This window comes from Herpailurus yagouaroundi, unplaced genomic scaffold (assembly GCF_014898765.1).
Source record: "Herpailurus yagouaroundi ecotype Mexico unplaced genomic scaffold, PumYag 162, whole genome shotgun sequence".
NCBI lineage: Eukaryota > Metazoa > Chordata > Mammalia > Carnivora > Felidae > Herpailurus > Herpailurus yagouaroundi.
This window is the reverse complement of record NW_024412403.1, coordinates 59252233-59277054: the sequence shown is the minus strand read 5'-3', so window position 1 is coordinate 59277054 and position 24822 is coordinate 59252233. Positions and strand designations below refer to the sequence as shown.

The 24822-nt window shown below is 40.0% G+C and overlaps 1 protein-coding gene across 18 annotated transcripts in view; it reads right to left on the bottom strand.

The window, feature by feature from the left end:
• Positions 1-24822, bottom strand: part of PHLDB2 (pleckstrin homology like domain family B member 2) — a 113396-nt gene that overhangs the window by 40426 nt on the left and 48148 nt on the right. For 16 of the 18 annotated variants that reach the window (XM_040484466.1, XM_040484465.1, XM_040484463.1 and 13 more), the window contains exons 4-8: positions 22648-22791; positions 21485-21622; positions 8906-9034; positions 2984-3139; positions 1940-2050 (exon numbers count right to left, since the gene is read on the bottom strand). In XM_040484466.1, the coding sequence (XP_040340400.1) occupies positions 1940-2050; positions 2984-3139; positions 8906-9034; positions 21485-21622; positions 22648-22791 (678 nt within the window). The remainder of the gene's footprint in view (positions 1-1939; positions 2051-2983; positions 3140-8905; positions 9035-21484; positions 21623-22647; positions 22792-24822) is intronic. The other 2 variants (XM_040484467.1, XM_040484473.1) reach the window with 1 other exon arrangement.

The window sequence follows — 24822 nt, the reverse complement described above, 5'->3', positions numbered from 1 at the left end:
CCACCGTTCTGCACATGTCCATCAATGAACCATAAGACAAGTATTGATTTGGGGCCTACAAATAGATCTTAGTGAGCCGGCAAATTCACAAATATAAACTTCATAAATAATGCAGATCAATTGTAAATTTTAGCATCAACTTGTGTCAATTTCTATAAAAAGAGTCTGTTGGGATTTTGATCGAGATTGAGATATATCTAGGGACACCTGGGTGGCTCAGTTGGTTGAGCATCTGACTTCATTTCAGGTCATGATCTCATGGTTCATAGGTTCAAGCTCTGCATCGGGCTCTGTGCTGACAGCTCAGAGTCTGGAGCCTGCTTTGGATTCTGTGTCTCCCTCTCTCTCTGTCCCTCCCTGACTCATGCTTTTTCTCCCCATCAAAATAAATAAACATTAAAAGCTTTTTTATAAAGATTGAGATATATCTCTAGATCAATTTGGGAAAACATAAACCATAACCTTTAGACCACAATTGTTAGAATAGAATTATACTTTATATATTTTTAAAAATAATTTTTTTTTTCAACGTTTATTTATTTTTGGGACAGAGAGAGACAGAGCATGAATGGGGGAGGGGCAGAGAGAGAGGGAGACACAGAATCGGAAACAGGCTCCAGGCTCCGAGCCATCGGCCCAGAGCCTGACGCGGGGCTCGAACTCCCGGACCGCGAGATCGTGACCTGGCTGAAGTCGGACGCTTAACCGACGGCGCCACCCAGGCGCCCCAATATACTTTATATATTTTAATGAGAAAGTGGCATTTCTATGATTGTGATTACCCATTTAAAAAATCTCTCTCTTATGAGACTTTCCCCCCATTTTTCCTAAAGGTTCAGAAACCACTTAAATACTACATATTACACTATCTAATTTAAGCTGTGCCTTTGACTATCACATGCAAAGGGTGATGGGGAGGTTAGTGGAACCAGAGTTCATCCCCAGAACAGGAGACAGGGATGGAAAATATACATCCATTCAGAGATTTCCAGGTGCTGAAGAAGCAGGAGGAGGGGAGATATCAGGGATCTGTGTGGGCTACATAGGCACCTTGAGTGAACTCATAATTCTATGTGAAGGACCATTTCTCTCTCTCTTTTCAACCTAAAAATAGCTGAGTAGCTAAGATGAAAATAGTGCAGCTACATTTCTTCTAGGTGGGACCACGGTGCAGCCTCATCCTTTAATCCATCATTCTTTCTCCTTGTACCCCATTCTGGGTCCATCTCATGTTTTCAGGACCACCTCCTAGGTAGTGGCCTGGATACAAGGCTCAGTCCTGAGACTAGCCCCATTAACTTTACCTCTCAGCGTCTTAGACCTAACATTAGGCCAGGGACTATGTCAGAAGATCAGGCTGCAGGTTGGGCAAAGGAATCCCTTTAATGCAGCCATTTTAGGTCCTGGGCAGATGGGAACACACAGTCCCTTTGGAGAGGATGATCTTGTCACCCATGTAGGATGTCTCCCTAGTTAATTAAGCCTAACTAAGCTCAGTGTGGCAATTTGCCACATGCAAATAACGAGTTAAAAATACCACAGCAGCGGAGCCAAATATTTGGTAGTGGCCAAAAAAAAAAAAAAAAAAAAAGAAAAAAAGAAAAAAAAGAAAAAAAAAGCAGAATATGTTCTGCCTATTTGATGAAAAATACGATTTAAAAGAGGAAAATCAGAAAATGTACATATTTTCCATAATTTGAATTTTCACACTGGAAAAAGCATGAGGAAAATGTCCTTGCCTATTTTCTGAATTATAGTTAATTATTCACAGATCATCAGCTTATTAATGTGGAGGATTAAATACAAATATATATTACAAAGCTTCTTTAAATTGTAATTCACTATTCACAAGTAAAAGGTACTTGCTCTGAAGGAAGCAACTTTCCCCAAGTTGGCACCTGAGTTTTCTTGCAACCAGAGCTGAAAAGGAAATACTTACTCTTTGCAACATCATTATCAAATTATTCTTTTCTTTTACAAAATGATCTTGTTCTCTCTGAGCCTGCTGAACAATGTGATTGGCTTGCTTTTTCAAGGCAGAAATCTTTTCCTGCAGGGAAAAACATGATCATATGTAGATGCATGTTAGACAATTCAAAAGTTTGCCAGTATGTTCTGGAAAAGGGAGGAAAGTGTTTACAACTGGATCAGCAGCGGCCACATTTTCGTTGGTGGTAGCCAGTGATTATCATTACCCAGAGACTGTGAGATAGTTTCTCTGACCTCCCAAGCTCAAGGCTTTTTCTTTACCTGAGGTCAATATAGTCCAAGTGACTTAAAAATCTATTTGAAGAATCCAGAAGTCAACAGGAAATCTTGTTTTAGATTATAAATGAATTTTTGACATCATCTTGGGAGACGCCTTATGGAAAAAATAACAATGGAATTTCTTATTTAAACTGAGAGCTTAAGATGTCAACTTCTTCATCTTCCTTTCCCTGAATTTTATTGGTTTAGTACCGAGCCCTGGGATGTGAGTCTAAATTTTGGAAAAAGAGGTGAATCCTGGGCTGGACATCTGGGTGTGGCCACTGGGTGGGCCAGCAATGTGCATGGCATTCCACGGGGTTATTTCTAATGGTTGTAAGCTACCAGTTAGCTTGACAACTACGAACAATGGCAACAGACAATTCCAAAATAGGCTTTGTTCACAGAGTTATTCTAAATCCAGTTACTATGATTGCAAAAGCAAGTAACTGAAGACAAATATTTAGATTTCTGATTTTCTCTCCCTTGGTTTCCATGCATGTGAAACAACCGGATATTATTTCTAAATGCATCTGTAGCATTAAGTAATGATAACTAGACCACATGCCAGTTTATCTAGTTTGGAGCACCCCATGGTATATAGATGGCAGGCTCCATACTCTTTCCAGCGTCACATGCGGTTTCACACACAGAGATGTTCAGATATAAAGACTGGTAGACAGAGAGAGAGAGGTGAATTGGATTTTTTACACTGAATGACGCCTGGCTAAAGTACCTTTCTGGTAACAATGTTCCGTTGATATTCGGCTACTTCGCGCAGGAGCTGTTGGGTCAGGTTCTCCTTTTCCTCATCCAGGCGGCTCTCATGTTCAAGCTGCTGGAACTCCAAGTCTTCAAAGTGTTTGCTCTCTACATCCAACAGGTCAGCATCCTGGGGAGAAAACAAAATGAAAACAAGACATACCAGGATGGCTGCAGCCTTCTTAACGTGAAGAAAAAATTATTAAAAGCAAACAGTCCAAAATATCTTTTCGATTACTATACTGACCAGGGTGGGAACAAGATAATCCTCTCTTTTGGAGTTAAATCCCAGAGCCAAGGCCATTAGTGTGGTATTGAAAGGAACTGGGGGTGGGAGAGGAGCATTTATTTGACTCAGTTTTAGACTGTTCTGTGGATGTTGGAATTCCTTTTTTTTAAGTTTATTTATTTATTTTGAAAGAGAGTGAGCACGAGCAGATGAGGGACAGAGAGAGAGAGAGAGAGAGAGAAAATCTGCGCTGTCAGCACAGAGCCCAACACTGGCTAGCTCTCATGAACCGTGAGATCATGACCTTAGCCGAAGTCAAGAGTCGAATGCTTAACTGACTGAGCCACCCAGGGGCCCCTGGATGTTGGAATTCTTGCTTTAAATCAATTAAGTGGTTTTAAAATAGATCCTAAGGTATAAAAAGACTCAGTAAACTACTAAACATTATCTGCAGACCAAGGTGTGACATGATCTCTTGAGAAAACTCCTATTTTCCACAAATTTTCAAATGAAATGAGAATTTGGCGTAGAGATCAAATTCAAGATCCCAAAGTTATTGACTATAAAAAAAGACTCAAACTCTGGCACACATACAGATTAGAGGTCTCTAAGAGGGGTATGTGTGCCCCCAGTGGCACACGACACAATCCCCTGGGGTATAAGAAGAAACTATTAGACCTTCTTCATATTTATTTTTAGTTTTTCTTGTCTTTTACAATTTCTCAATAAATGTTCTCTACTGTATATTAAGGTAGAGTCTATGTACACTATTTTGAATAAACATATATTTTTGAGCACATATGCAGTATACATATTTATAATATTATACATATTTATAATATTATAATATATAATATCATATATATAGGCATGTATGATCAAATAATTTTATTTAAAAGAGAAGTCATTGAAAACAGTTTGAGGTTGGTATTTTTACACTGGGCTTCTGCGAATCCCATAAAATTGCTTACAAAGATTTTTACTGGAAAGAGTGGAACCCCAGCATTCATTAGGCACAAAGAGTCACTCAAATGGTTAAGCACTACTATTTGGGAACAATTTGAAGACATTTAAGAAAGATCAGAAATCACAAAAATCAGATGGTCTAGGACAGGTATTTCCTAACCTATGAAATGTCTGAAGACAGACGTGAATCTGTATCTGTGCAGAGTCTGGCTCATGTTGTATAAATTATTCTTCAATTTACATGAAAAAAACCTTAATTTTGGAGCCTTTGACAAAACCATAAATGTGGTATGTACAGAATATTTTTAAAAAATATATAATTTGTAAGTAATATATGGCCAAAAGAAACAGCAGCTAGGCTATATGGTTTACAACTCTACATAGGTAAAACAGCCAGGGCATTTTTTTTTTCAACCAAAACATCACAAAGAGTTGGATAAATTAATATGATAAATGAGATTTATATCAGTTTTTAAACATACCACCCCCTTTTTTTATGTAAGTGATAAATTGAGCCTTTTAATCAAATGGAATAATACGTTTCTGCCTTCTGGAATGAATTTTATTCTGGAGATGATTCATAGAAGGACTATTAGCTACCATGCAATTACAAGCAACACTATAGCAACAAGATTATTATGTCAACACAGTGGATTCTGAAAACTTAAGAGCAGGAAAAACAGTTTGAAAAATATATTCAGCATTTCTTAGCACTTTTTTATATTTTAATTGGCCAAACAGAAAGTGGTCTTGGTTTGAAGTTTTTGGTTGACATTTCAAGTTTATCAGACATGTTATGCTTATAACTTCTAAAGGAATTAATGCATTTGGACCAAATCTAGTCACTATAGAAGTAATTAAGAGAGAACTCAAGTATCATGTCTTGAAACAAAATACCTGTAGTCTTGAAGCAATACATCAGTGAATATATTTACCCATGTGGTCATACATGCCCAAGTTTTTAAGGTCTTTCCATTAAGTTTGGTTTGTGGCTAAAGATTATTGAGATAAATAATTCCATAAACTTTTTTTTTTAGTATATAAATAATCTTTACTTGAAGTGGGCATCTGTCTCACAATATACACACTATGCCACTCAGTCACTTATTCCACATCTGGTTAAAATGCAGCATTTGTTATCTTAACCCCATGAAGGTCACAGAGCCACTAATTTGTAGTAAATATTTAAACTGTTGCATGACAATAACAGCACACTGGGTAGGAAGGTTGAAAGTTAAAGCTAGGCTGAGCACTCAGAATCTGCTGGTATAATCATCTGATCAAGTTATCTAAACAATTAGAATGTGTGTATGTAAACTTACACTGTAAGAGAAACACAACTTGGTGGGGGAAAAAAGCTTGCAAAGATTTCGGATAAGAATAAGAATTCAGGGGATGGAATTTGGGGGCAGGAGTAGCTTAATTGAGCACAGAGTAATATATACAGGAAGCTCAAAGTCAAGGCCATGACTACTTGAATGAACATTGTAACTCAACTTCACTCTCTAAAAGGAACATTACAAATCTCTACTGGCTGGCAACCTCAAAGGCCAGGAGTGAAAGGAGATAAAACAGCTGCATTCAAGAAAATTCAATGCCATTCCTTCTTGCTAATAATTGTTTTGAGAATTTATATGGCAGAAGTTTATGTGTAGACCTTAATGTTTTCTTTGCTTAGCAGAGGGACAGAAGAAGAGAATAGATATGGTATGTGGTACAGTAACAATCTCATGACAGCTCAAGGCCAACTTTGAAAACAAATTTAAGTGGGGCTCAGGATTTGTTAACATTTCTCCATCTTATGCCCAATAGTCAAACACTTTAACAAATGCACATCTTTGGAATTTGGAAGACAATGGAAATCATTAAAGCAACCTCCTCATTTCTTAATATGAGGACACTGAGGCCCATAGAGGTTGAATGACTTGTCTAAGGTTAAAGGAGAAACTGGTTGTAGAGCCAGTGAGAAAAATGGTCTCCTAATTATAGATATCACTGAATATATATCCATATATATATATATATATATATTTTTTTTTTTTTAATCAAGAGACTGAAATCAACCATTCAGTTGAGTAAATCATCAAAAGCATCTGAAAACTGTCCTAGTCAGGTGTCTCCTTCGTTTAATAGTAGAACTTATCCTGGCAAACAAAAGACACCTTTAACTTCTGCTTTCTTTTCCAAAATGCTTGCATCCCAGGGAACAATTCAACTGGTGAGCCCATGTCTAGTTGTATGTATACAACTACTCAGACAGAAACCGCATTCTGATTCTAAGGCAGGGAATTAGATATAAGAAGTCTGGGGTGCCTGGTGGCTCAGTGGGTTAAATGTTTGAATTCGGCTCAGGTAATGATCTCACGCTTCATGGGTTCAAGCCCCACATCGGACTCTGTGCTGACAACTCAGAGCCTGGAGCCTGCTTCATATTCTGTGTCTCCTTCCCTCTCTCTCTCTCCCTCCCCAACTCATGCTCTGTCTCTCTCTCTCTCTTCACACTCTCAAAAATGAATAAACATTAAAAAAAAAAAAAAAAGAAGACGGAGAAGTCCAGTCATAAATCCATAGTTTTGTATGCAAAAAAATCATTCCAGAATTTCAGCTTAAGTATTTGGGACAACACATGGTTTAAGAAAATGATGTTCTTCTTTTTTATTTTTTTATTTTGTATGACTCGCCACCTAATGAAATTCGTTGTAATAAAACCACCTTTACTGGATCTAGTTTAAATGCCTCAGGAAAGCTTTGTAATGAGGTGGTATTCTGATGTGTTTGAAGTCTGAAGGGAAATGAGCTGTGGTAACACAGGAAGTTCTTAGCATGAACGGACTTCTCATGAACTAAGTGAACTTTTTACTGATTAGGTCATGGGATTGGTGAAAAGTTACTCTGGTCGTCATCCTTGTAAAATAGAATCCGTAGACTTCTTAACACAGGTGAACAGAACCTACTACTACTACAAGCCAGTTATCTCTCCCAAGGACAGGGGTTTGCAATACGAATTTTACACTCCGCTTGGAGAGGAAGAAGGTGTCTCTGCCTTGAAAGAGTGGAATATCCTGTCCTCCTTTGCAGTCAACATCCTTAGAACAGACATAAGTTTATAAGTTATCCTGTAGAGGCTAGATGAAGCCTTATTTGTATCAGTCTGAGTCCAGGTTCTTAATAAAATCCTCCAACTGTTATGTGCAGCCATGTTGATAAAGAAGGCAAAGCAATAACTAGGTAACCAGAGGCAGAGAAGAACAAAACATAGAAGTTGCTGCCGACTCTAAATAAAGTCTTACGGCCACTGTGTAAAATCTTCAGTAATAAGGAGAGTTGAAAAACAGGAAACAAATATAAAAGTCCGTCTCTCAGTCTCTTTGGTGAACTGGCATAAACGCAAACAAATTGCAAATGAAAATGATTTTACAAATACAATTATTTTCCCCAATCGTTTTTATCACAAGATTTCCAGAGAATTATGACATTGAGGGACAGGAAGTTTTATCTTCTTCCAGCAAATTCAGCTGTATACAATAACATGAGTAACAAGGAAGAAACACTGCTGGGACTTTTTTGATCCAATATTAGTAAGAAATTTACTATTTGTTAAAATATTAAAATCATTATGCTTCAGGTAAACCTGTCTGCCTTTGGTACTATTTATTAAGAATCTTTCAATCTCTGTGATACATTGAAGTTTCAGATGTAATTTTTCATAACCTGGTGATACTCTAAGGTATCAAATATTTTTGTATTAAAAGCAATCTTAAACATTTTCAAGGGTGGCTCTCTTAGCGGATGTTTCAACTTGCCTACTCCCAAGAATGAAATGTGCTTTCTTTTCTAATCACATGGAATCATAAATTGTTAGTCACTTCACACAAACTACTATTACGTGACTCCTTTCGAGACCTCAGACCGTTCATGACTGCTCCGCCAAGGTCAGAGTTTATTTGGGTCGCTGTTTATAGCAAATAACTCAGTTGATGAGAGACTCTGAAATATCAAGTGGTCTTGCTGGTGTTAGTGAAACTATCTACCCCAGGAGCCTCATTTCAGCGGATAACCAGCGTGGTCGCGGTGAGCACTGCCAACTTTAACGATCGGAGAATAAAGTCCAACTACAAAGCCCATGCGGCACTGAGCTTTAAAAAATTACGAAGCTCGCCTGAGAAGACGTTGAGGGCATTGACCTGCAGGTTGGGCCTTGGCGTTTGCTGTGGTTGTGCTAATGAGTTCAATGTCACTAAGAAGCAGAAAGAAAAAAACAACAACAACAACGAGTGATGATGGGAAGCAAGTCAGAAAATAGGATAATTTTTGGACCAAAGTATAAAATCATCCAAGGGCAAACAGTACTCATGGTGTAGCAGAGAGTGCAGGGAAAGATGTCAGCCGATTTAAATGCTACAATCGTGGTGTCAGTTATATGTCAGGAATAGCTCTCTTTTATTCTGGAGAATGACTCCAGGACTGTTTCTGCATTAGAAATTAGTGAAGGATTCTGACAAGGAGTTGTTTAACTGATTAGCATGAAATAATATATATATATCGTCAGCATGCATATTTCTATTTAAAAAGTATCTAATGACTAGAACTTATGCAAATTTACGCTACGTGAAGTAGAAGTCATAGGTAAGTGGAACTTAATCGAAAAGACACCAAAAAACAAAAACAAAAAAACCTGGCACATTCCTGTTTGCTACTGACCCTCTTCAGTTGTTGTTGTAATTGTTCCCTCATGGACTCAGGACAATTGTCCAGCTGGGTCTTCTGCTCGGAGTAAAGCTCCTGAAGCCTCTCTAGTTTTTCCCTTTCAGCATCAAGCTTTACCTTCTCCTGAAGTTCAGAAATCAGAAAATAGAAGAACAGAAATTACCTTCATACCCGAGGCAGGCGTTAGTGAATATTTCCCAAGGGTAACACAAACACACATACGCACAAATGAGATACCCTATGAATATTGAAACGTACCTTGCTAGTGACTAAGATAAGGGGGTATAAGTGGAAGTAAAGACAAGGGGGTCCCATTTCTGCATTCTCAAAACAGGGCCCACTTTACTGAGTGTAGGCAATGACCCCCGCCTTTCCTTCCATTCCTCCTTCCTTCCACCACGTTACAGAGCGAAGGAAGCAATGGCGATGTTGGTCAACGGTCAACCAAGAACAAAAGAAATGCCAACCAAATTTATAAGACAGCCTTGCAGAGAGTCCCTTGGCAGCGAACCAGACAAAGGAAACCAGGCATTTACCTCAAGTACTGTCGTGCTCCAATTTACTCAAGGCATTTGTTAAGCAAGCTTTGGAAATTATTGTAACTTTGTTCTCAGGTCGGAAGTCTGCCAGATGCACTAGCTGTCTCCCCGGTCATCTGAAATAGGTCTAGCTGTTTAGCAAACTTCAAAGCTTAAGCAATTAGAAAATCTGATTCTAAGAGGAGCACTGAATTCAAAGGCTGAGAGAGCAAGGGAGAAGTCAAGCCTGACAAAACAGCAAGGGAAGGCGTATTGTGCAGTTCAGATACACCAACAACGTGTGACGTTTACTGTGGAGATGAAGACTTCTCTACACTGACTGACATAAGAAATACTTGAAACATGGATTATGGGGAAAAGGAAAGGAGAACACCGGGAGTCAGAAAACAGAAGAGAAAGGAGGAGACAACACTCAGTCCTTCCCAGTCACACACTCCAAGGTGACTCTGGATGCAGGTCTACCAGACAAATCCTGTAATTCAGTGACTACCCAGCTTGATGTGTCACCTATTGAGTCGAGAAACAATACTTCAACCTGTGTAGTTCTTGTCTTCCCAACTCCTGTTCTCTTCATGAGGCTCTGAAGCCTTGAAGGCTAAATTTTACCTGTTGTAACTCTCTCCGCCTACACAGCCTACTTCATGAAGCACTACCGTGGCTTGACCCTCAGTACACACAGTGACCACCACCTGACTCTCCTTAGTTCATTCTATGCGCACTGGTGGCGGTGACACCGCCTTCTAAGCATTATCAGAGAAGGATTTGTTTAAAAGCTGAAGCTCCTGCAGTAGTCCTATAAAATTATACTTACTATAATGTCTTCATCCAAATGGCCACGATTTCCTGGGTAAACATATATTTAAATTCTTTACAAAAGAGGTTATGGTTTAAATCTAAAACTGTACGACACAAAAACCCATACCAGTTCCCGGAGGTCTCCATTTTTGGCAGAAAACTTGAAAATGTCAAGGGCATTTTAGAAATGTATATTCAGGGGTGCCTGGGTGGCTCGGGCTTAGGTTAAGCGTCTGACTCTTGACTTTGGCTCAGGACACGATCTCACGGTTTGCGAGTTCGAGCCCCTCATCGGGCTCTGTGTGGACAGTGTGGAGCCTGCTTGGGATTCTGTCTCCCTCTCTCTGCCTTTCCCTTGCCTGCTTTCTATCTCTCTCTCAAAATAAAAAAATAAAATAAAATAAATAAACAAAAAAAGAAATGTATATTTAGATTTAGAAGTACATTCTTTCTTCTCTCAAAATGATTAAATCCAGAAGTCATAAAACTGAGAATCCTATTTCCTATATCAATCTAAAAATCCTTCTGCAACTTCCAGAGACTATCCAGAAAGTTCTTCAGTCTTTAATGGCAACTGTGTCCACCATGCACATGGACAGTGCAGAAGTTGGAGAGAGAATGGCATGGTTCACAGAATGAAGGATTATCATGTGTTCATTCACAGTAAGGTTCAAAACACTAGGGCCACTTAGATTCTTTCTTTAGTTTCAGAATGAATCATTTTTTTCCCCTTTAATACAACCAGCAATACAAAACACCTGTTGACTTTTGGATAAGAAAATGTATTATTTCTTCTGTGTATGGATCAAAGATTGCCCTATTTACACAGCAAAAGAATTTGATCCAATGGGGCGCCTGAGTGGCTCAGTCGATTGAGCCTCCGACTTCAGCTCGGGTCATGATCTCACAGCTCCTGAGTTCGAGCCCGGCATCGGGCTCTGTGCTGACGGCTCACAGCCTGGAGCCTGCTTCGGATTCTGTGTCTCCCTCTCTCTCTGCCCCTAACCCCCTCAGTCTGTCTCTGTCTCTCTCAAAAATACATAAACATTAAAAAAAAAAAAAGAATTTTATCCAAAAAGAGTTCTATTTCTAGATACTGTATCATTGGATTTTGCAGCAATTCTAGATCCAAGAAGAAAGCTAAAAAAAAAAAAAAAAAGAAAAAGAAAAAAAGAAAAAAGAAAACTATCCAATCCAATATGTGAAAAAGTGTAAATTTAAAGTTACATTTGCTAGAAAACATTGATATAATATTTGATTACATAGAAAGTCACTGGCCTGAAACATAGGTCTCAAATCCAAAGAAATAACCAAAGTATTCTTCTTTAAAAAAAAAAATTTTTTTTTTGATGTTTATTTATTTTTGACAGGGACAGAGACAGAGACAGAATGCGAGTGGGTTAGGGGCAGACAGAGAGGGAGACACAGAATCAGAAGCAGGCTCCAGGCTCCGAGCTATCAGCACAGAGCCCGACGCGGGGCTCGAACTCACGAACTGTGAGATCATGACCTGAGCCGAAGTCGGACACTCAACCAACTGAGCCACCCAGGTGCCCCTAAAATTTTTTTTAATGTTTCTTTATTTTTGAGGGAGAAGCAGAGTGTGAGTCGGGAGGGGGAGAGAGAGGGGGAGACACAGAATCTGAAGCAGGCTCCAGGCTCTGGGCTGTCAGCACAGAGCCCCAATGTGGAGCTCGAACTCACAAACCGTGAAATCATGACCTCAGCCGAAGTCAGATGCTTAACCGACTGAGCCACCCAGGCTCCCCCAAAGTATTCTTCTCATGCTCTCAAGTTTTAAAATTAATTTTTTCAATTTTTTATTACTACTAATAAGCACAGATAGCGAATAAAAAGTACCTTCTGTGTGCATAGTGCCTTCCTTCTGAGGTGCTGAAAATGCTTCGCAATTCCATACAAAGGGGCAATTAGAAGAATTATGCAAGCGGGCACCATCAGAACCTCCCGCAGCTCCTCTGGTTTACCAATAATGCTGTGACCACTACTTGGGTCTCAGAGCGAAAGCTTAGCGGGGCCAAAGCTAGGGCAAAGGAAGGATGAAAGGTCTAGTGGCAGTTGGGGCCTGGCCATAAATCCGAGAGGACCACAGAGGTGATATCACTCCCGTGCCAGCCAGAAAGAAATTAATATTCCTACCTTCTATTTATTGTCCAGGAAGTTGCCAAGGGAAAATTGGCTCTAGGCAACCAGTTAATCAGAACTGAAAATCTCACCTTTTACAGCGAAGACAAATACATGGGCAAATTGATGGCATTCCAGGGGTCAGAGATTCTTGCTTTTGACACGTAAGGTATGAAAACTGGTGCTATTTCCTTTCCCCAGATTTAAACTGACAAACTCACCTATTCTAATTACTATAGGCACAGCAAACACCACATTGGCAGGAAGCATAACATTTTTTTTGGAGTCGCGGATTTATTTTCAGGAAATAAATGTATTTAAGTGAACTGTGACAAATGTTAAATTAAATAAAATTTAAACTTTTAATAAATGTATTAAATTTTAATGAGCCCATTTAATAAATCTTAAGTAAATTTAACAGATTTAACTTTGTTGAAAAAATAAGATTACAAGGAACTGGAACACTCCAGGAAAACCCGATGTACGAGGGCGCATTTACACGACCAAAACCAGAATGTGACCTCACTGGAGACATGGCTGCTTATGTTAGCACTGCTCTTGAGTTGACTTGTTTTCCTGTACCGGCAAAATCCAACTGGGTCACAAATTCGTTGCCAGATTCTGCCTTTTCTTTTTTTAATATTTAAGATGGATGATGTGCCTAAAAGGTAAATTATTCACAGCAAATTAAAGCAGAAGTCAGTATATAAAATCAGACTTACATTTGTTTCCATGGTGAATTGTTTATTCACTCACTCAGTAAATATTTAAGGGGACTGTAAGTAGAGAAAAGAGGGAGCCTGATCACTGTCCTCACAAAATACAGCCCAGTTGGCTTTCTGGTTCTTAGCCCCAACTTTACATTAGAAAAACCTGGGTGGGTTTTTCAATATACTATTTTCCAGGTCTCCACTCAGTCAGACATCCAGGAGCAGAAGGCTAGGGAACGGGCATTTTTTTTTTTAAAGTGTATTTCATTTATGTACGCATGTATGCATGTATTTAGAGAGGGTGCGTAAGTGGGTGAGGGGCAGAGAGAGGGAGAATCCCAAGTAGGCTCCACACTGTCAGAGCAGAGCCTGATGCAGGGCTCAAACTCACGAACCATGAGATCACGATCTGAGCCAAGGTTAAGAGTAGGAGGCTTAACCGACCTAGCCACCCAGGCAACCTGGGAATGAGCATTTTAAAAATCCCTCCATGTCTTCTGATACACAGCCAGGCTGGAAACCACTGAATGAGCCAACTAAGATGATGTGAGAGGCACAGGCAATTGACAATCTGCTTTTTCTTTCTTCTTCTTTTTTTAAATGTTTATTTATTTTTGAGAGGGGGGGACAGAGAGAGGAGGACAGAGGATCCAAAGCAGGCTATGTGCTGACAGTAGAGAGCCCAATGTGGGGCTTGAACGCAGGAACCATGAGATCATGACTTGAGGCAAAGTTAGATGCTTAACCGACTGAGCCACCCAGGTGGCCCAACAATTTGATTTTTCTGATGAAGACATGAGACATTAATACACAAGGCACCAACGACTGTTCTTAAAACATTTGACTTTAGCACCTTTACTTTATAGTGTAAAAGGCCCCTCTTAAAAGTAACACCGCAATTGTGTGATTTTTTACATTCAGATTAAATGTCTCAAGTAAACCAAAAGAACTGTGAGATTCCAATAACCACGGTGCATTCAGAGAGGGATGATGCATTTCAAGTTCAGAGGCAAAGTGGCCCTCTTCTAGTCATACAAACGATCAGGAATGTGTATGGGTTCACCCTAGATAGTTGGAACTTGTACACATGAATTACCAATAATTCTTAATGAACTGAATAATCCAAAGCTCATCATAGGACCACTTATTTTGCTGGACATGTGGTTAGAAGACAGTAACACAAGTTTTCTCTCTTTTAAGTTGTATTCTTGAAGGAACCGAAATTTAACTTGCTAGCTCTATTTGAATCTCAATATTACACAGAAAATTCTTGGATACCAAAGAAAAAATAATTTTACCACATGTAAGTAATACTTGGTAAGCAGATGGTTCAAGATTACTCTAAAAAGATGCTTACTTTATTAGCTTGTAGGGCTGCCAGATAAAATAGAGGACACTCAGTTAAGTCTGAATTTCAGATAAAAAACAAATGATCTTTTAATGTAAGTATGTCTCAAATATTGCCTAGGGCATAATTACACCAAAAAATTATTTTCTGTTTATCTGAAATTCAAATGTACCTATACGTTTATATTTGTATTTATATTTATGTTTATGTTTATATGTAAATATCTATAAGATGGCATGTATTTATGATATACATATACACATACATATATATAGGATATATATACACACACACATAAATATAGGCGATATATATATTATATATTATATATATAATATATATAATTGCTGTTAAATCTGGCAACCTATTAGCTTAATAAAGATTTTATTAAGACTTAAGGCCCACCTTTGGAATTTCCAAACTGTTTAGCACAGAACTCAGCACATACTAAAGTATTTGAGTGTGTTTCATGAAACACTGGGTCAGATTTGGAGTTGTTACAGTGATGTGTTAAAATTCATATTACCCAAGCCATCATTTCTAAGGGCAGTCAATCCAAAGTCCTTTCCATATACCCTGAGAACACCTTTCCTTCTAGTTCTTAAACCCTGTGGCTTGGTAGGTAGGCATTCTCATAGGTTCATAGATTAGGCAATTGTTTTAGGTCTAAAATCACTTATCTGAAATTCTTAAGGCCAGATGTGTTCCAGATTTATGAATATTCTGAATTTTACAGAGGTAACACAGTTCATATAAAGTCATTTCCAATAAGATCTGGGAACAGGCATTAAAAGGCATTTCCAGTAAGATCCGGGGACAGTACCTGCAATCAAACATGGTTCAATTTCTGCAGCTACTTACAAATATTCACGCAAGTGTGAATATCAGTCAAAGTCAGGTTTTGCAACCAACTACCTTTTGGTGCCGATCTTACAAAATGACTTTTTTTTCCTCTCCACAAAACTTTTCAGATTTTAGAATTGCAGAGAAAAGATTATGGACCTATGTCAACAAACGTTGGGAGCTGAGAACTCATTGTCTGCCTGCTTCTAAAGAGACACATCCTTATACTCCTTTCTTAAGATTTTTTCCCCCCTCTGGTTTTGACATTTTAATTACACAATTGATGGATGTTTAGTATCAAAAAAACTGGAGAATTAGAACACTAGGGATTTATATAATCAAACAACTGCCAGAAAAAATAACCCTAATCTGGAATCCTGTTGATTTAATCCCCAAATCCCACAATATACTTCCACTTCCTCTAGCCAAGGAGCTGACTTTGAAATGTAAGAAAGAGGCACGGGAAGGGCTGGGTCCCTTCTGAACATGACTGTGACTTGGCAAACACTCTGTACTCAAGAGGCATTAACACTTTGCTGAGGAATTCGGGGCCAGGCTCTCTGTCTTCCCCTGGCTCTGAAGGAAGGATGGAGAGGAAGTAACAGGTACTTTGGCAAGATAATAATGGGGAATAAAATTTAACCATTTAAGATACAATGATATACGCTTATTGTAGAAAAATGAGCCAAATAACTTGAGATTTCATTGTGGAACATGGCGTATGGCATAGAGTGATTTAAGCTTCAACTCACACTTTTAAGCCTGTTTTGTTATGAAAACGTACAGGCCAGGAAAGCCACAAAACGCCATAATCTATCTGTGTGGGGACAGATCCTAAAATAAAGAATGGTTGAGCTTTATGATGAGCATCCGGGTAATGGAAAGATTCTTCAACAAGATTACGGACGCACAGCCCCTCCTTGACCATTTTACTGAACCTCAGTACAACTACGGAGTTTTGTATGCCAAAGGAGACAAAGAGAATAATCTTAGAGGAAATTGCAATTCCTCTATAATAAAGTAGAGGAAATTGGAAAACTATTTTAGTTTTGGGTTCTTAATGTAGTCAGAAATAGGCAAAACCAGAAGGAAACCTACATAAAGAAATGCATATGTCCGCACCTGCTCAGCAGTCCCTTCCTTTGGGCTTTGTTTCGGAGGGGGAAAGTTGGTGGGGGGAGAGTGGAAAGAAGGGAAGCCAGTCCACAACCAGGCCTTCACCAGAACTGAGCTTCATGGTTCTGCTGGCTTCTGTGCTCTGCCACCAAGCTCATTAAACGGAATCGGTTCACTAGGGCAGAGATTAGTAATTCTCTCTCCTTTTACTCACCCCAGAAAAACACTATGGCCTCTTTGCTTACCACTTCTTCAAATAAATATCCTCTCTGGACTTATGTTCTAGTCCGATACTTGTATTTGTGCAGGGTTTATCCGTGTTCCTAGAGACTCTATGTGTGATGTGGCTACTGTCTGAGGACATGACAGGCAGGTGGTATAGAGCCGCATGGAAATGGACGTCTTGATGGTCTTGACAGTGGAACCCATGAGGGCAGAGGGAAAGTGAGCTCAGGGAGCCTCTGCAAAAATGTTCAATAAATATATAATTGAACACATGGTCTCTGTTTTATATTGTATATATAAATATGTCTACAGTTTATATTTTATATGGTAACACATAATGAATAGTAGTCATCTATAACGTACAGGTTTCCCCCTGTACCTGAAAGTGGAGTGCTCCTATGAAAACTTTCAAAAAGCATAAAGGGTGTAAAGCAAAGAAGCAATTACCACTAATTTATAGGGGGAAAGTTTTAAGCATTCCCAGCCCCCCCCCCCCCCCCCCCCAATAACCTCTCTTAGGTTTTTCTGATACCTTAGGACACATCTTGCTCATTTGACTCACGACATAAATGGTCAGGAGGTGGGGGCTTGATGCTAAGAGGCTGCTGTAGTTCCCGGGGGCACTACAGGTGTAGTCCCCAGGTGTAGGCACCTGGGGGCGCCACTCTGACTGCTGCTTCCTGCGGGGTAAACGCTGAGAGCGGTACACACCTGAAGTCTGTTTTCACCTCCTGCCTTTTTTCATAAAAGCGCAAATCCTCTTGTGGTTCCTTTGAGTTAGTGAAAACAGGCACTAATGGAGGTCTTGCACAAACGTGAAGTGGCATAACGTGAACTTTCGCAGCGAGTGATACTTGTACATTCATTTATACCAAATAGGTAAAACAGAATCACAGTCCCCAAAGCAGGTAAGAGACAATAGTAAAGACTGGCCTCGATCGCCAAGGAAACGATGTCGATAATTTCACACCAGTGTTTGAAATCTGAGGTGTTATTAAGCCTTCTTCCTATGGCCCCAGGCCTTGTCTCCAAAACACTAGGACCAGGCTCACAGGATGTGCCATCAACATCTGAAGCAGAGCTTGCCTGGCAGGGATATCTTTTCAGGTTTTGGTTTTCTCATTCCACAGTTTATGTCTGACAGCAGCAACAGGTGTGTAGAAAAGGAAACGAGATCCAAAAGGGCAAAGGCCACTTCCTCCTTCTGTCTTACACTCGGGCTCCAATGGCAGCCTGACTAGAAGTCCACTGGCATGTGCACATAAGCAGACCATCCCAGATGGCCTGAACTTGGCAGCGCGTAGCTCTGGAGCAGGTGTTTGGCTCTGTGTTTCTGTTAAGGCCCAGCCTGGACTCACTGTTAGCAGGAGACGCAGGGACACTATTCCCAACGCATGCTGGGTGGTATTCTAACATGTCCCGTAAGCTGGGTAAACAGTGGCTAGCGGGGCCTTGCTCTATTTCACAGGCTAGAGAGGGAGATCAATACCTCACAAGCCCGAAGCAAATGTGAATTATGAAATGTGATTTGTAAAAGGACTAAAAGAACAACAGGGAGAACACACTCCGGACTGGAACAGCCTGAAAGGGCTTTTCTGAAAAGCTAACAATGAACCTACGCCCTGAAGGACAGAACCGACAAGATATGGAATATGGGGCAGGGAATTCCAGGCATGGGAAACAGATCTGCAAGGAAACAGATCTGGCAGGAAGTAGGGGAGGATGGCTGTCTAAACAAATAGAAAGAAGGCCACCGTGCACATCATATGAAGGAGGGGGAAATGACAGAAAGGCCCACGCCAGCTCAGGAATTAAGATTCATATAAAATATGCTGGAACACAAATCAGAATGATATGATCTAATATTTATTTATTTACTTATTTACTTATTTATTTATTTATCTATCTATCTAGAGCGAATGAGAGAGGGGCAGAGAGGGAGTGAAAGAATCCCCAGCAGGCTCCACGCTCACCATGGATCATGACCTGAGCCGAAATCAAGAGTCAGAGGCTTAACTGACTGAGCCACCCAGGTGCACCATGACCCAATGTCTGTATTTTTAAAGATCACTCTCACTGCTGTGAAGAGAAGGAACTAAAGGAAAGCAAACGGAGTGTTAACTAAAGAAGAGATTCTGATGGTTTAGAAGAGAAGGCTGTTAGAGGAGATGCTGAGAGGTTGAAGTAATTGGGAACTCTTTCTGGAATCACTATAATGTGAGGATGATGGAGAAAAAGAAGTGTCAAGATCTACCTCCAGGTTTCTATTTGGACCTAGAGGTGGCTCTATATGCCATCGCCCAGACTGGGAAAACTGGAGGAAGAAGAGGACTGGGGGAGGCCAGGGCGGGGGTCGGTGGCGGTGGGGGGGGGGGGAGGCAGGGGTGGGTGGGTGGCCGGGAGGGATTTGGAAGACAAGGGGAAGGATCAAGAGTTCATTATGAGTGTTCACTTGGCAATAGCCATGAAATTTCTGAGTGTAGATGTCCGGTAGGCTACTGGATAGGAGTCAGAAGTTCAGAAAAGGGTTGTAGGCTAAAGACATACACTTGATAGTCACCAGCATATACAGGTGATGGGAAGCCGTGGCTATAAAAGAATGTGAGGCTACAAGAGAAGAGGGTTCAGCTCAGAGACAAACACTCTAACAACTGGTTGTATAGAGGCAGAGGGACAAGCAAAGGGAACTCAGTTGGAAAAGTCAGAGACAATGAGTAAGAGAAAGACAAGGAATACCAGATGAGGGGGCACCCAGAGGCCAAGGGGTGGGGCAGGGAGGGGCCAGGGCAAGGACACAGGTTTGTCCCCTGTCTTGAATGCTGCTCAGGAAGTCTGATCACAAGAGGACTAAAAAGCATGCAGTGAGGTGGGCGGCACCTAGGGCTTCAGGAGTCTTAACAGGCACAAACCTGATGGAATAGTGGGGGCCTCAGCCAACTGCATCTGGGGGAATGGTAAATCAGGAAGTGAGGAAGAGGGCTCACAATGGAGTGATAGGGTACAAGAACTGACCTTTAAGGCACTTATCTTTGAGGAGAAGAGGGAACCCTCCTTAGCTTGAAGGGATGGGATACATCTGGTTTCTCAGGGAAGTAGGTGGTGAGGTCATCTCAGCGGGAGGAAAATGGACCAGAGGTTTGAGTAGAGTAAAAGAATGAAATAGCCATGTCATAAAATGGTTTAAGTTTCTTTGAAAAAACACGATAATGCTGCCAAGTGGTGCTGAGTCTCTATTTGACTTTGGTTGTCAAAAGTATGTATAACATCATCTCACCCGGTCTGTTTCCACTTCCCTCATCCTTCTCTGGAATCCCAAAGCCAGTTTCTGCCATTTTTCACATCGTGTGATGACAGACAATAATCTAACTTTCTAAGACTAATGAATCCCCCAACAGCTGCAAGGGCCAATCCCACACTTGAAGCCTCCACTGTCCCCTCTCCTATGCAGAGCGTCTGTCAGGCTTACCAACACAATAATAGGAAGGATGGAGGTGGCCTCCTTCCTTGTTTCTGCCCGTGTTCCTGGAGGTCTACTATGCCCTGAGGGCCACAGAATATGACACAACTTTCCCTGGGAAGTGGGGTTAAGCATTGACCCGATTTGCTTCACTTTTCTGTCTCATGCTAATGATGGAGACAAACAGAATTTGCGGGCCGTGCCATATGTGGGCTGCACAAAGATAAATAACCACATGCTACATGGATGGGGAAGGCAGAGAGGCTCATAGATAACATGATACCCTATCTTATGTCCCATGAGTTTTCCAGTATGACATAAATAGTAAAATACTAATAAGCACCCCAAACAAACACATCTACTGCTTCCCACTGTTCCTTGCTGTATCAGGGCAGAATCTTTGAAAAGCATCATCCTCCTTAAGTGCAGATCTAGACAATTAATCCTTTGACTTGGTTTTGAGCTTTTAAAGACATACATACCACCTACCCAAATGGATTCTTTACTGTTTCAAAGCCTGGAGCTTGAAGGAACATACATAAAACTTAATGTGAAAAAGCTGTGTAGTTAATCTTGACAAGCAGGCAACCAAGAAATTGATGTGCAGCTTTTAGTCTGACATCAATTTCTGACAATATCACTTTGAGCTCATTCTCTGGCACCAAGATCAAATGCCCTTATTTATAGGTCTCAAACAAAGAAGAGCCTAAAAAAGGAAGCCGCATTCAGCAGAAATCCTTCCACATAGAAATCCTTGCCTACTAGAACTTGCTCAAACGGAATTTTTTGTCTTTTTCTTGGCTTAGTAAAGAAGATGGTGAGCAACGAAAAAAGAAAAAAACGTGTTAAAGTTCGTTTGCTTTCTCTTTCCTAAATCGGAATTTCATTTTTTTAATTTTAGGCTTAGTTTAGCCATCACTGACTCCAAATGTGGTAGGAGAGTAAGTAAACTATTTCCCAGAGAAAATAACAACCAGAAAAATGACAAAAAAAAAAAAAAAAGACAACCGTATTCAAATATGCTTAAGTCATCCCCTATAGGATACCAGTGGTTAAGAAGTTTAGTATACTAAAACCATTTTTTAAAAAAAACAGCACAATCAGAAGAGCAGCAAGGCTGTTGGAAAAAAGCAGTTAAGTCACTCATCTCAAGTAGGAGAAGCTTTCCTATCAGCTCGAAAGTTTCATGGGCTCTACTCCCTTAGCACCTGCTGCTCAGTCCCTGACGGTTCTTTGGGAAGAACTTACCTCATCTTAAGACTTTCCTCTGGTACTACTGTCTGTAGGAGCATGACACACAAATCCAAAACCAAGGGAATTCATATGACATTTAAATTCAAACAAATAGAACCACCATATTACTCATAAAGATTGCAGTCAAATATACTTTTCTTTTACCTTGGTCTTTTCACCGACAATGTTCTTTTCCAGTTCGGCTATTTTCCGGTTTAGATGATCCAAAATCTCCTTCTCTTTCATAAGTTCAGTTGTTTCAGATTTCTGTTCTCCGTCCAAAAGAGCACATTCCATATCCAACTGGGGACACAAAACAAAGCTCAGAGGTGTTTCACTTTCAGAGAGATTCTCAACTGCCCACGTTAGAGATGCATTTTTAACGGCTACAAATTTCAAAAAGTACTATGTTATCAGCCGGACTTTGGTGCCTTAGAGAACAGTTCCGAGAGTCCAGTTGAGATTCGAAATTCCTACGTAAGGAAGCTGGTGAGCCCACAATATATTCACTAAGAAATCTACCTATCATTTACTTTTTCTACTGTAACCCCTCTTCTGCTTACTTCTCAATAATATTTTGCCGATTTGCTCAGATTCAGGCTCAAGCACGAACCATCTTGGGAGCAGCCTTGTCTTTCTTTGTCCACAGAGCATGGGAGGTGAAAATTACACCCAGTCAGCATGCAAGCAATGCATTCTTAGCAATGTCAGCAGGAGGGGCATCCAAGGGCTGTGTATAAGATGACAGGTGAGCAGTACCCTTCTACTTATAGCTATCTGCATCATCTGTGAGTATAAACATGCTAGGCAGAATCATTTGTTCCTTCTTGCTCCATGGAGATACAGTAATAGACCATGTGTCTGTTTCCTCTCTGGTCTACAAAGCCCAGAAGCGAGGTCAAGGACTGATTCATATGCAAATCCCCCTGTGTACCAACATGATGTCCAATGCATAGTGAGCATATTCAGAAAGTGTTTGTTGGATTTGAACTTGGAGACCTAAATATATGGGACCTCAGCTGAGATCTGCATGTAGAAAGTCAGAAAGCATACACTAGTTAAGACAAAATTGGTTATACCCAGAGTTCGTTAAAAATGGCTTCATATGTTTGTTTCATCTGACTTAAAAAAAAAGGCAAGGAAAAAGGAAATATTTTAAAAAAGGTATTTTTACCCTATACAGGACTCACTGAAAAAAAAATGTTAACTCATGTTGATTTCTATGTATTCTGCTTCCAAAGCCTATGCCCTAATAGGTAGTAATATTTTTAAGCTGAAGGAAAGAGAGGAAAAAAGAGAAGGGTAAAAAGTCAAACCCTGGTTTATACCTCTCTGGAAGATTCATCCATCTGGTCATTTATATCTTTGATTTTTTGTTCAAGTTCCTCGAGGTTATTGAGAATTGCTATCCGGGTCTCTTCCATTGCTGCCAACTCCTGAATCCTTTGTTCTTCATTTATACCCTCTGGGGTCTGCAATTAATCAACACAGAAAAGGGCTATTCACATTTCCACGCCAGAATTTCCCAATTTATAAACCAGTAGTAAGTCTAGTGTTTCACAGTCTCTGTGCCTCTTGGAATTCTAAAAGCATCCTTGTGATTGTTCAATTGGAATCGTGCATTTTCTCACAGATCCCCAGCAGTAAGGTTCTTAAGTTACCTCATACAAACCAACTTAAATGTACCAATTCATATCCTTTTAAAGCTGAAATAACTAAGAGATTTTACAGATGAGGAGGTTGTGGTCCATAGAAATTACAGTGACTGCTCTAAGGTTATAGAGAAAGTTTGGCATGGCAAAGAACTAGAACTAGAGCTAGACAAGACTTTTGACATCTTCCTCAGGGATCTCTCGAACAGGCTGCTACCCTCACGCCAAGCCCCATATTCTCTCCCGTCTCCAAGTGAGCACATCTCCTAAAATGGTCTCTTCAATCTCCAGCCTCACTACTGCGTCCCACTACTAGGCTTATCTGCAGATGAGTATTCAGGCTGATTTGTTTCTTTTCCAACACATGGTGGAAAAGTGAGGACACGATACACTTGGCCCATTTCACCGAAATGTTCCATGAAGTGAAAAACCATGACAATACAAGACCTCGTTACTTTAGTGACTCCCCAGATGACTAAAAACTACACACTTAATATAAAGTCATGTTTCACTTGTGCTCACACACTACTTACTGTCTTTATCCTACACTACTTTCTTCACGTCTAATGTTTAAGACACTCCCTGGGCCGATGGGCTTTTATGACACAAAATAGCACACTGGTTATCATTTATAAAACCACTTCACAGAAAAACCTGTGTTCCCTTGGAAAGGAAAGTGAAAGTCAGGAAAGAAATTAAGTAAGAGAGGGCATACTTACACCCCTTAGGTGTAACAGAGTTACAACAAATGCCCAGGAAATAAAGAAATATTTTAGATCATACACATTTAGCCAAAATGGGACTGCCTATTGTTTTATGAAGAGAGTAGAGTGAATTGAAAATAGCCTCTTCTTTCAGGAATTTCCGATTAGTCACCCTAGATACCACCTGATAGAGATCAGTCTCTCTGTAGGTCAAGGGGTGCTGGGGGATTGGCACATTATTTACTTAATTTCTATCTCTCTTTGAAAAAGAAATAATTTCTTTTCATTAGTAAGTCAATCATCAAACAATTTCACAATTGCACAGTGAAAACAGCAGCCTCCATAAGTAAATTATTGAAAATTACTCATAAATCGGTACACAGAATATTCATACTAACCAAAGAGATCATTAACATTTGGTATGCCGTGCTAAGTTCATTTATTTAATGATCTTAAAAATAACTTTAGGAAGATAGCCATCATGTCATATTCTTTATTCATATTCTTTATTCTTTACCCTACTTCACTGCTCCTCACAGAGATTAAACAATTGAAATGCCACAGTATCTCCGGTTGATTCGCAGAGGTATGCGGACCTTCCAAGTTTTAACATTTAGCCCTTTAATGGCCATCTTCAATGCAGCATTTTACCAATTAATAAAACAACTGCTGACTTTTTTTGATCACAGACAATGAATCTCATTGTCCTAATACTCAGGTGCCCGTTTTAGGGCGTGAGGGACGCCTGTAACAGTGAATGGCATTCCGAAATCACTGACGTGTAATCCTAGCAGGAAAGCCTCAAGAAGGCCAGTATCCTGTTGGGTCAACATTTCATATTAGGTTTCAACCGCCAACAGGGTTTAAAAATATCTCTCTCACTTGGTGGAAGTAAAGCATTAGGAGAAAACAAAAACTGAACAATCTGCATAACTACAAACTTTCTAAGCAGGCAGTGGGTGAAGAAAGAGAACAGTGGCAATTATAAATGTCTAACTGAAAGTTTCTAAAAAATTTATCACCATCAGCATATTTGATAACAGACAACTCGAGAGGCTGTTTATAGCAATAAATGCTCTCTAGGAAACGGTTGTTCTTTTTGTTATTTATAAAAAAGCAATAGCTCCCAAAGGCATTCTAAAACTCT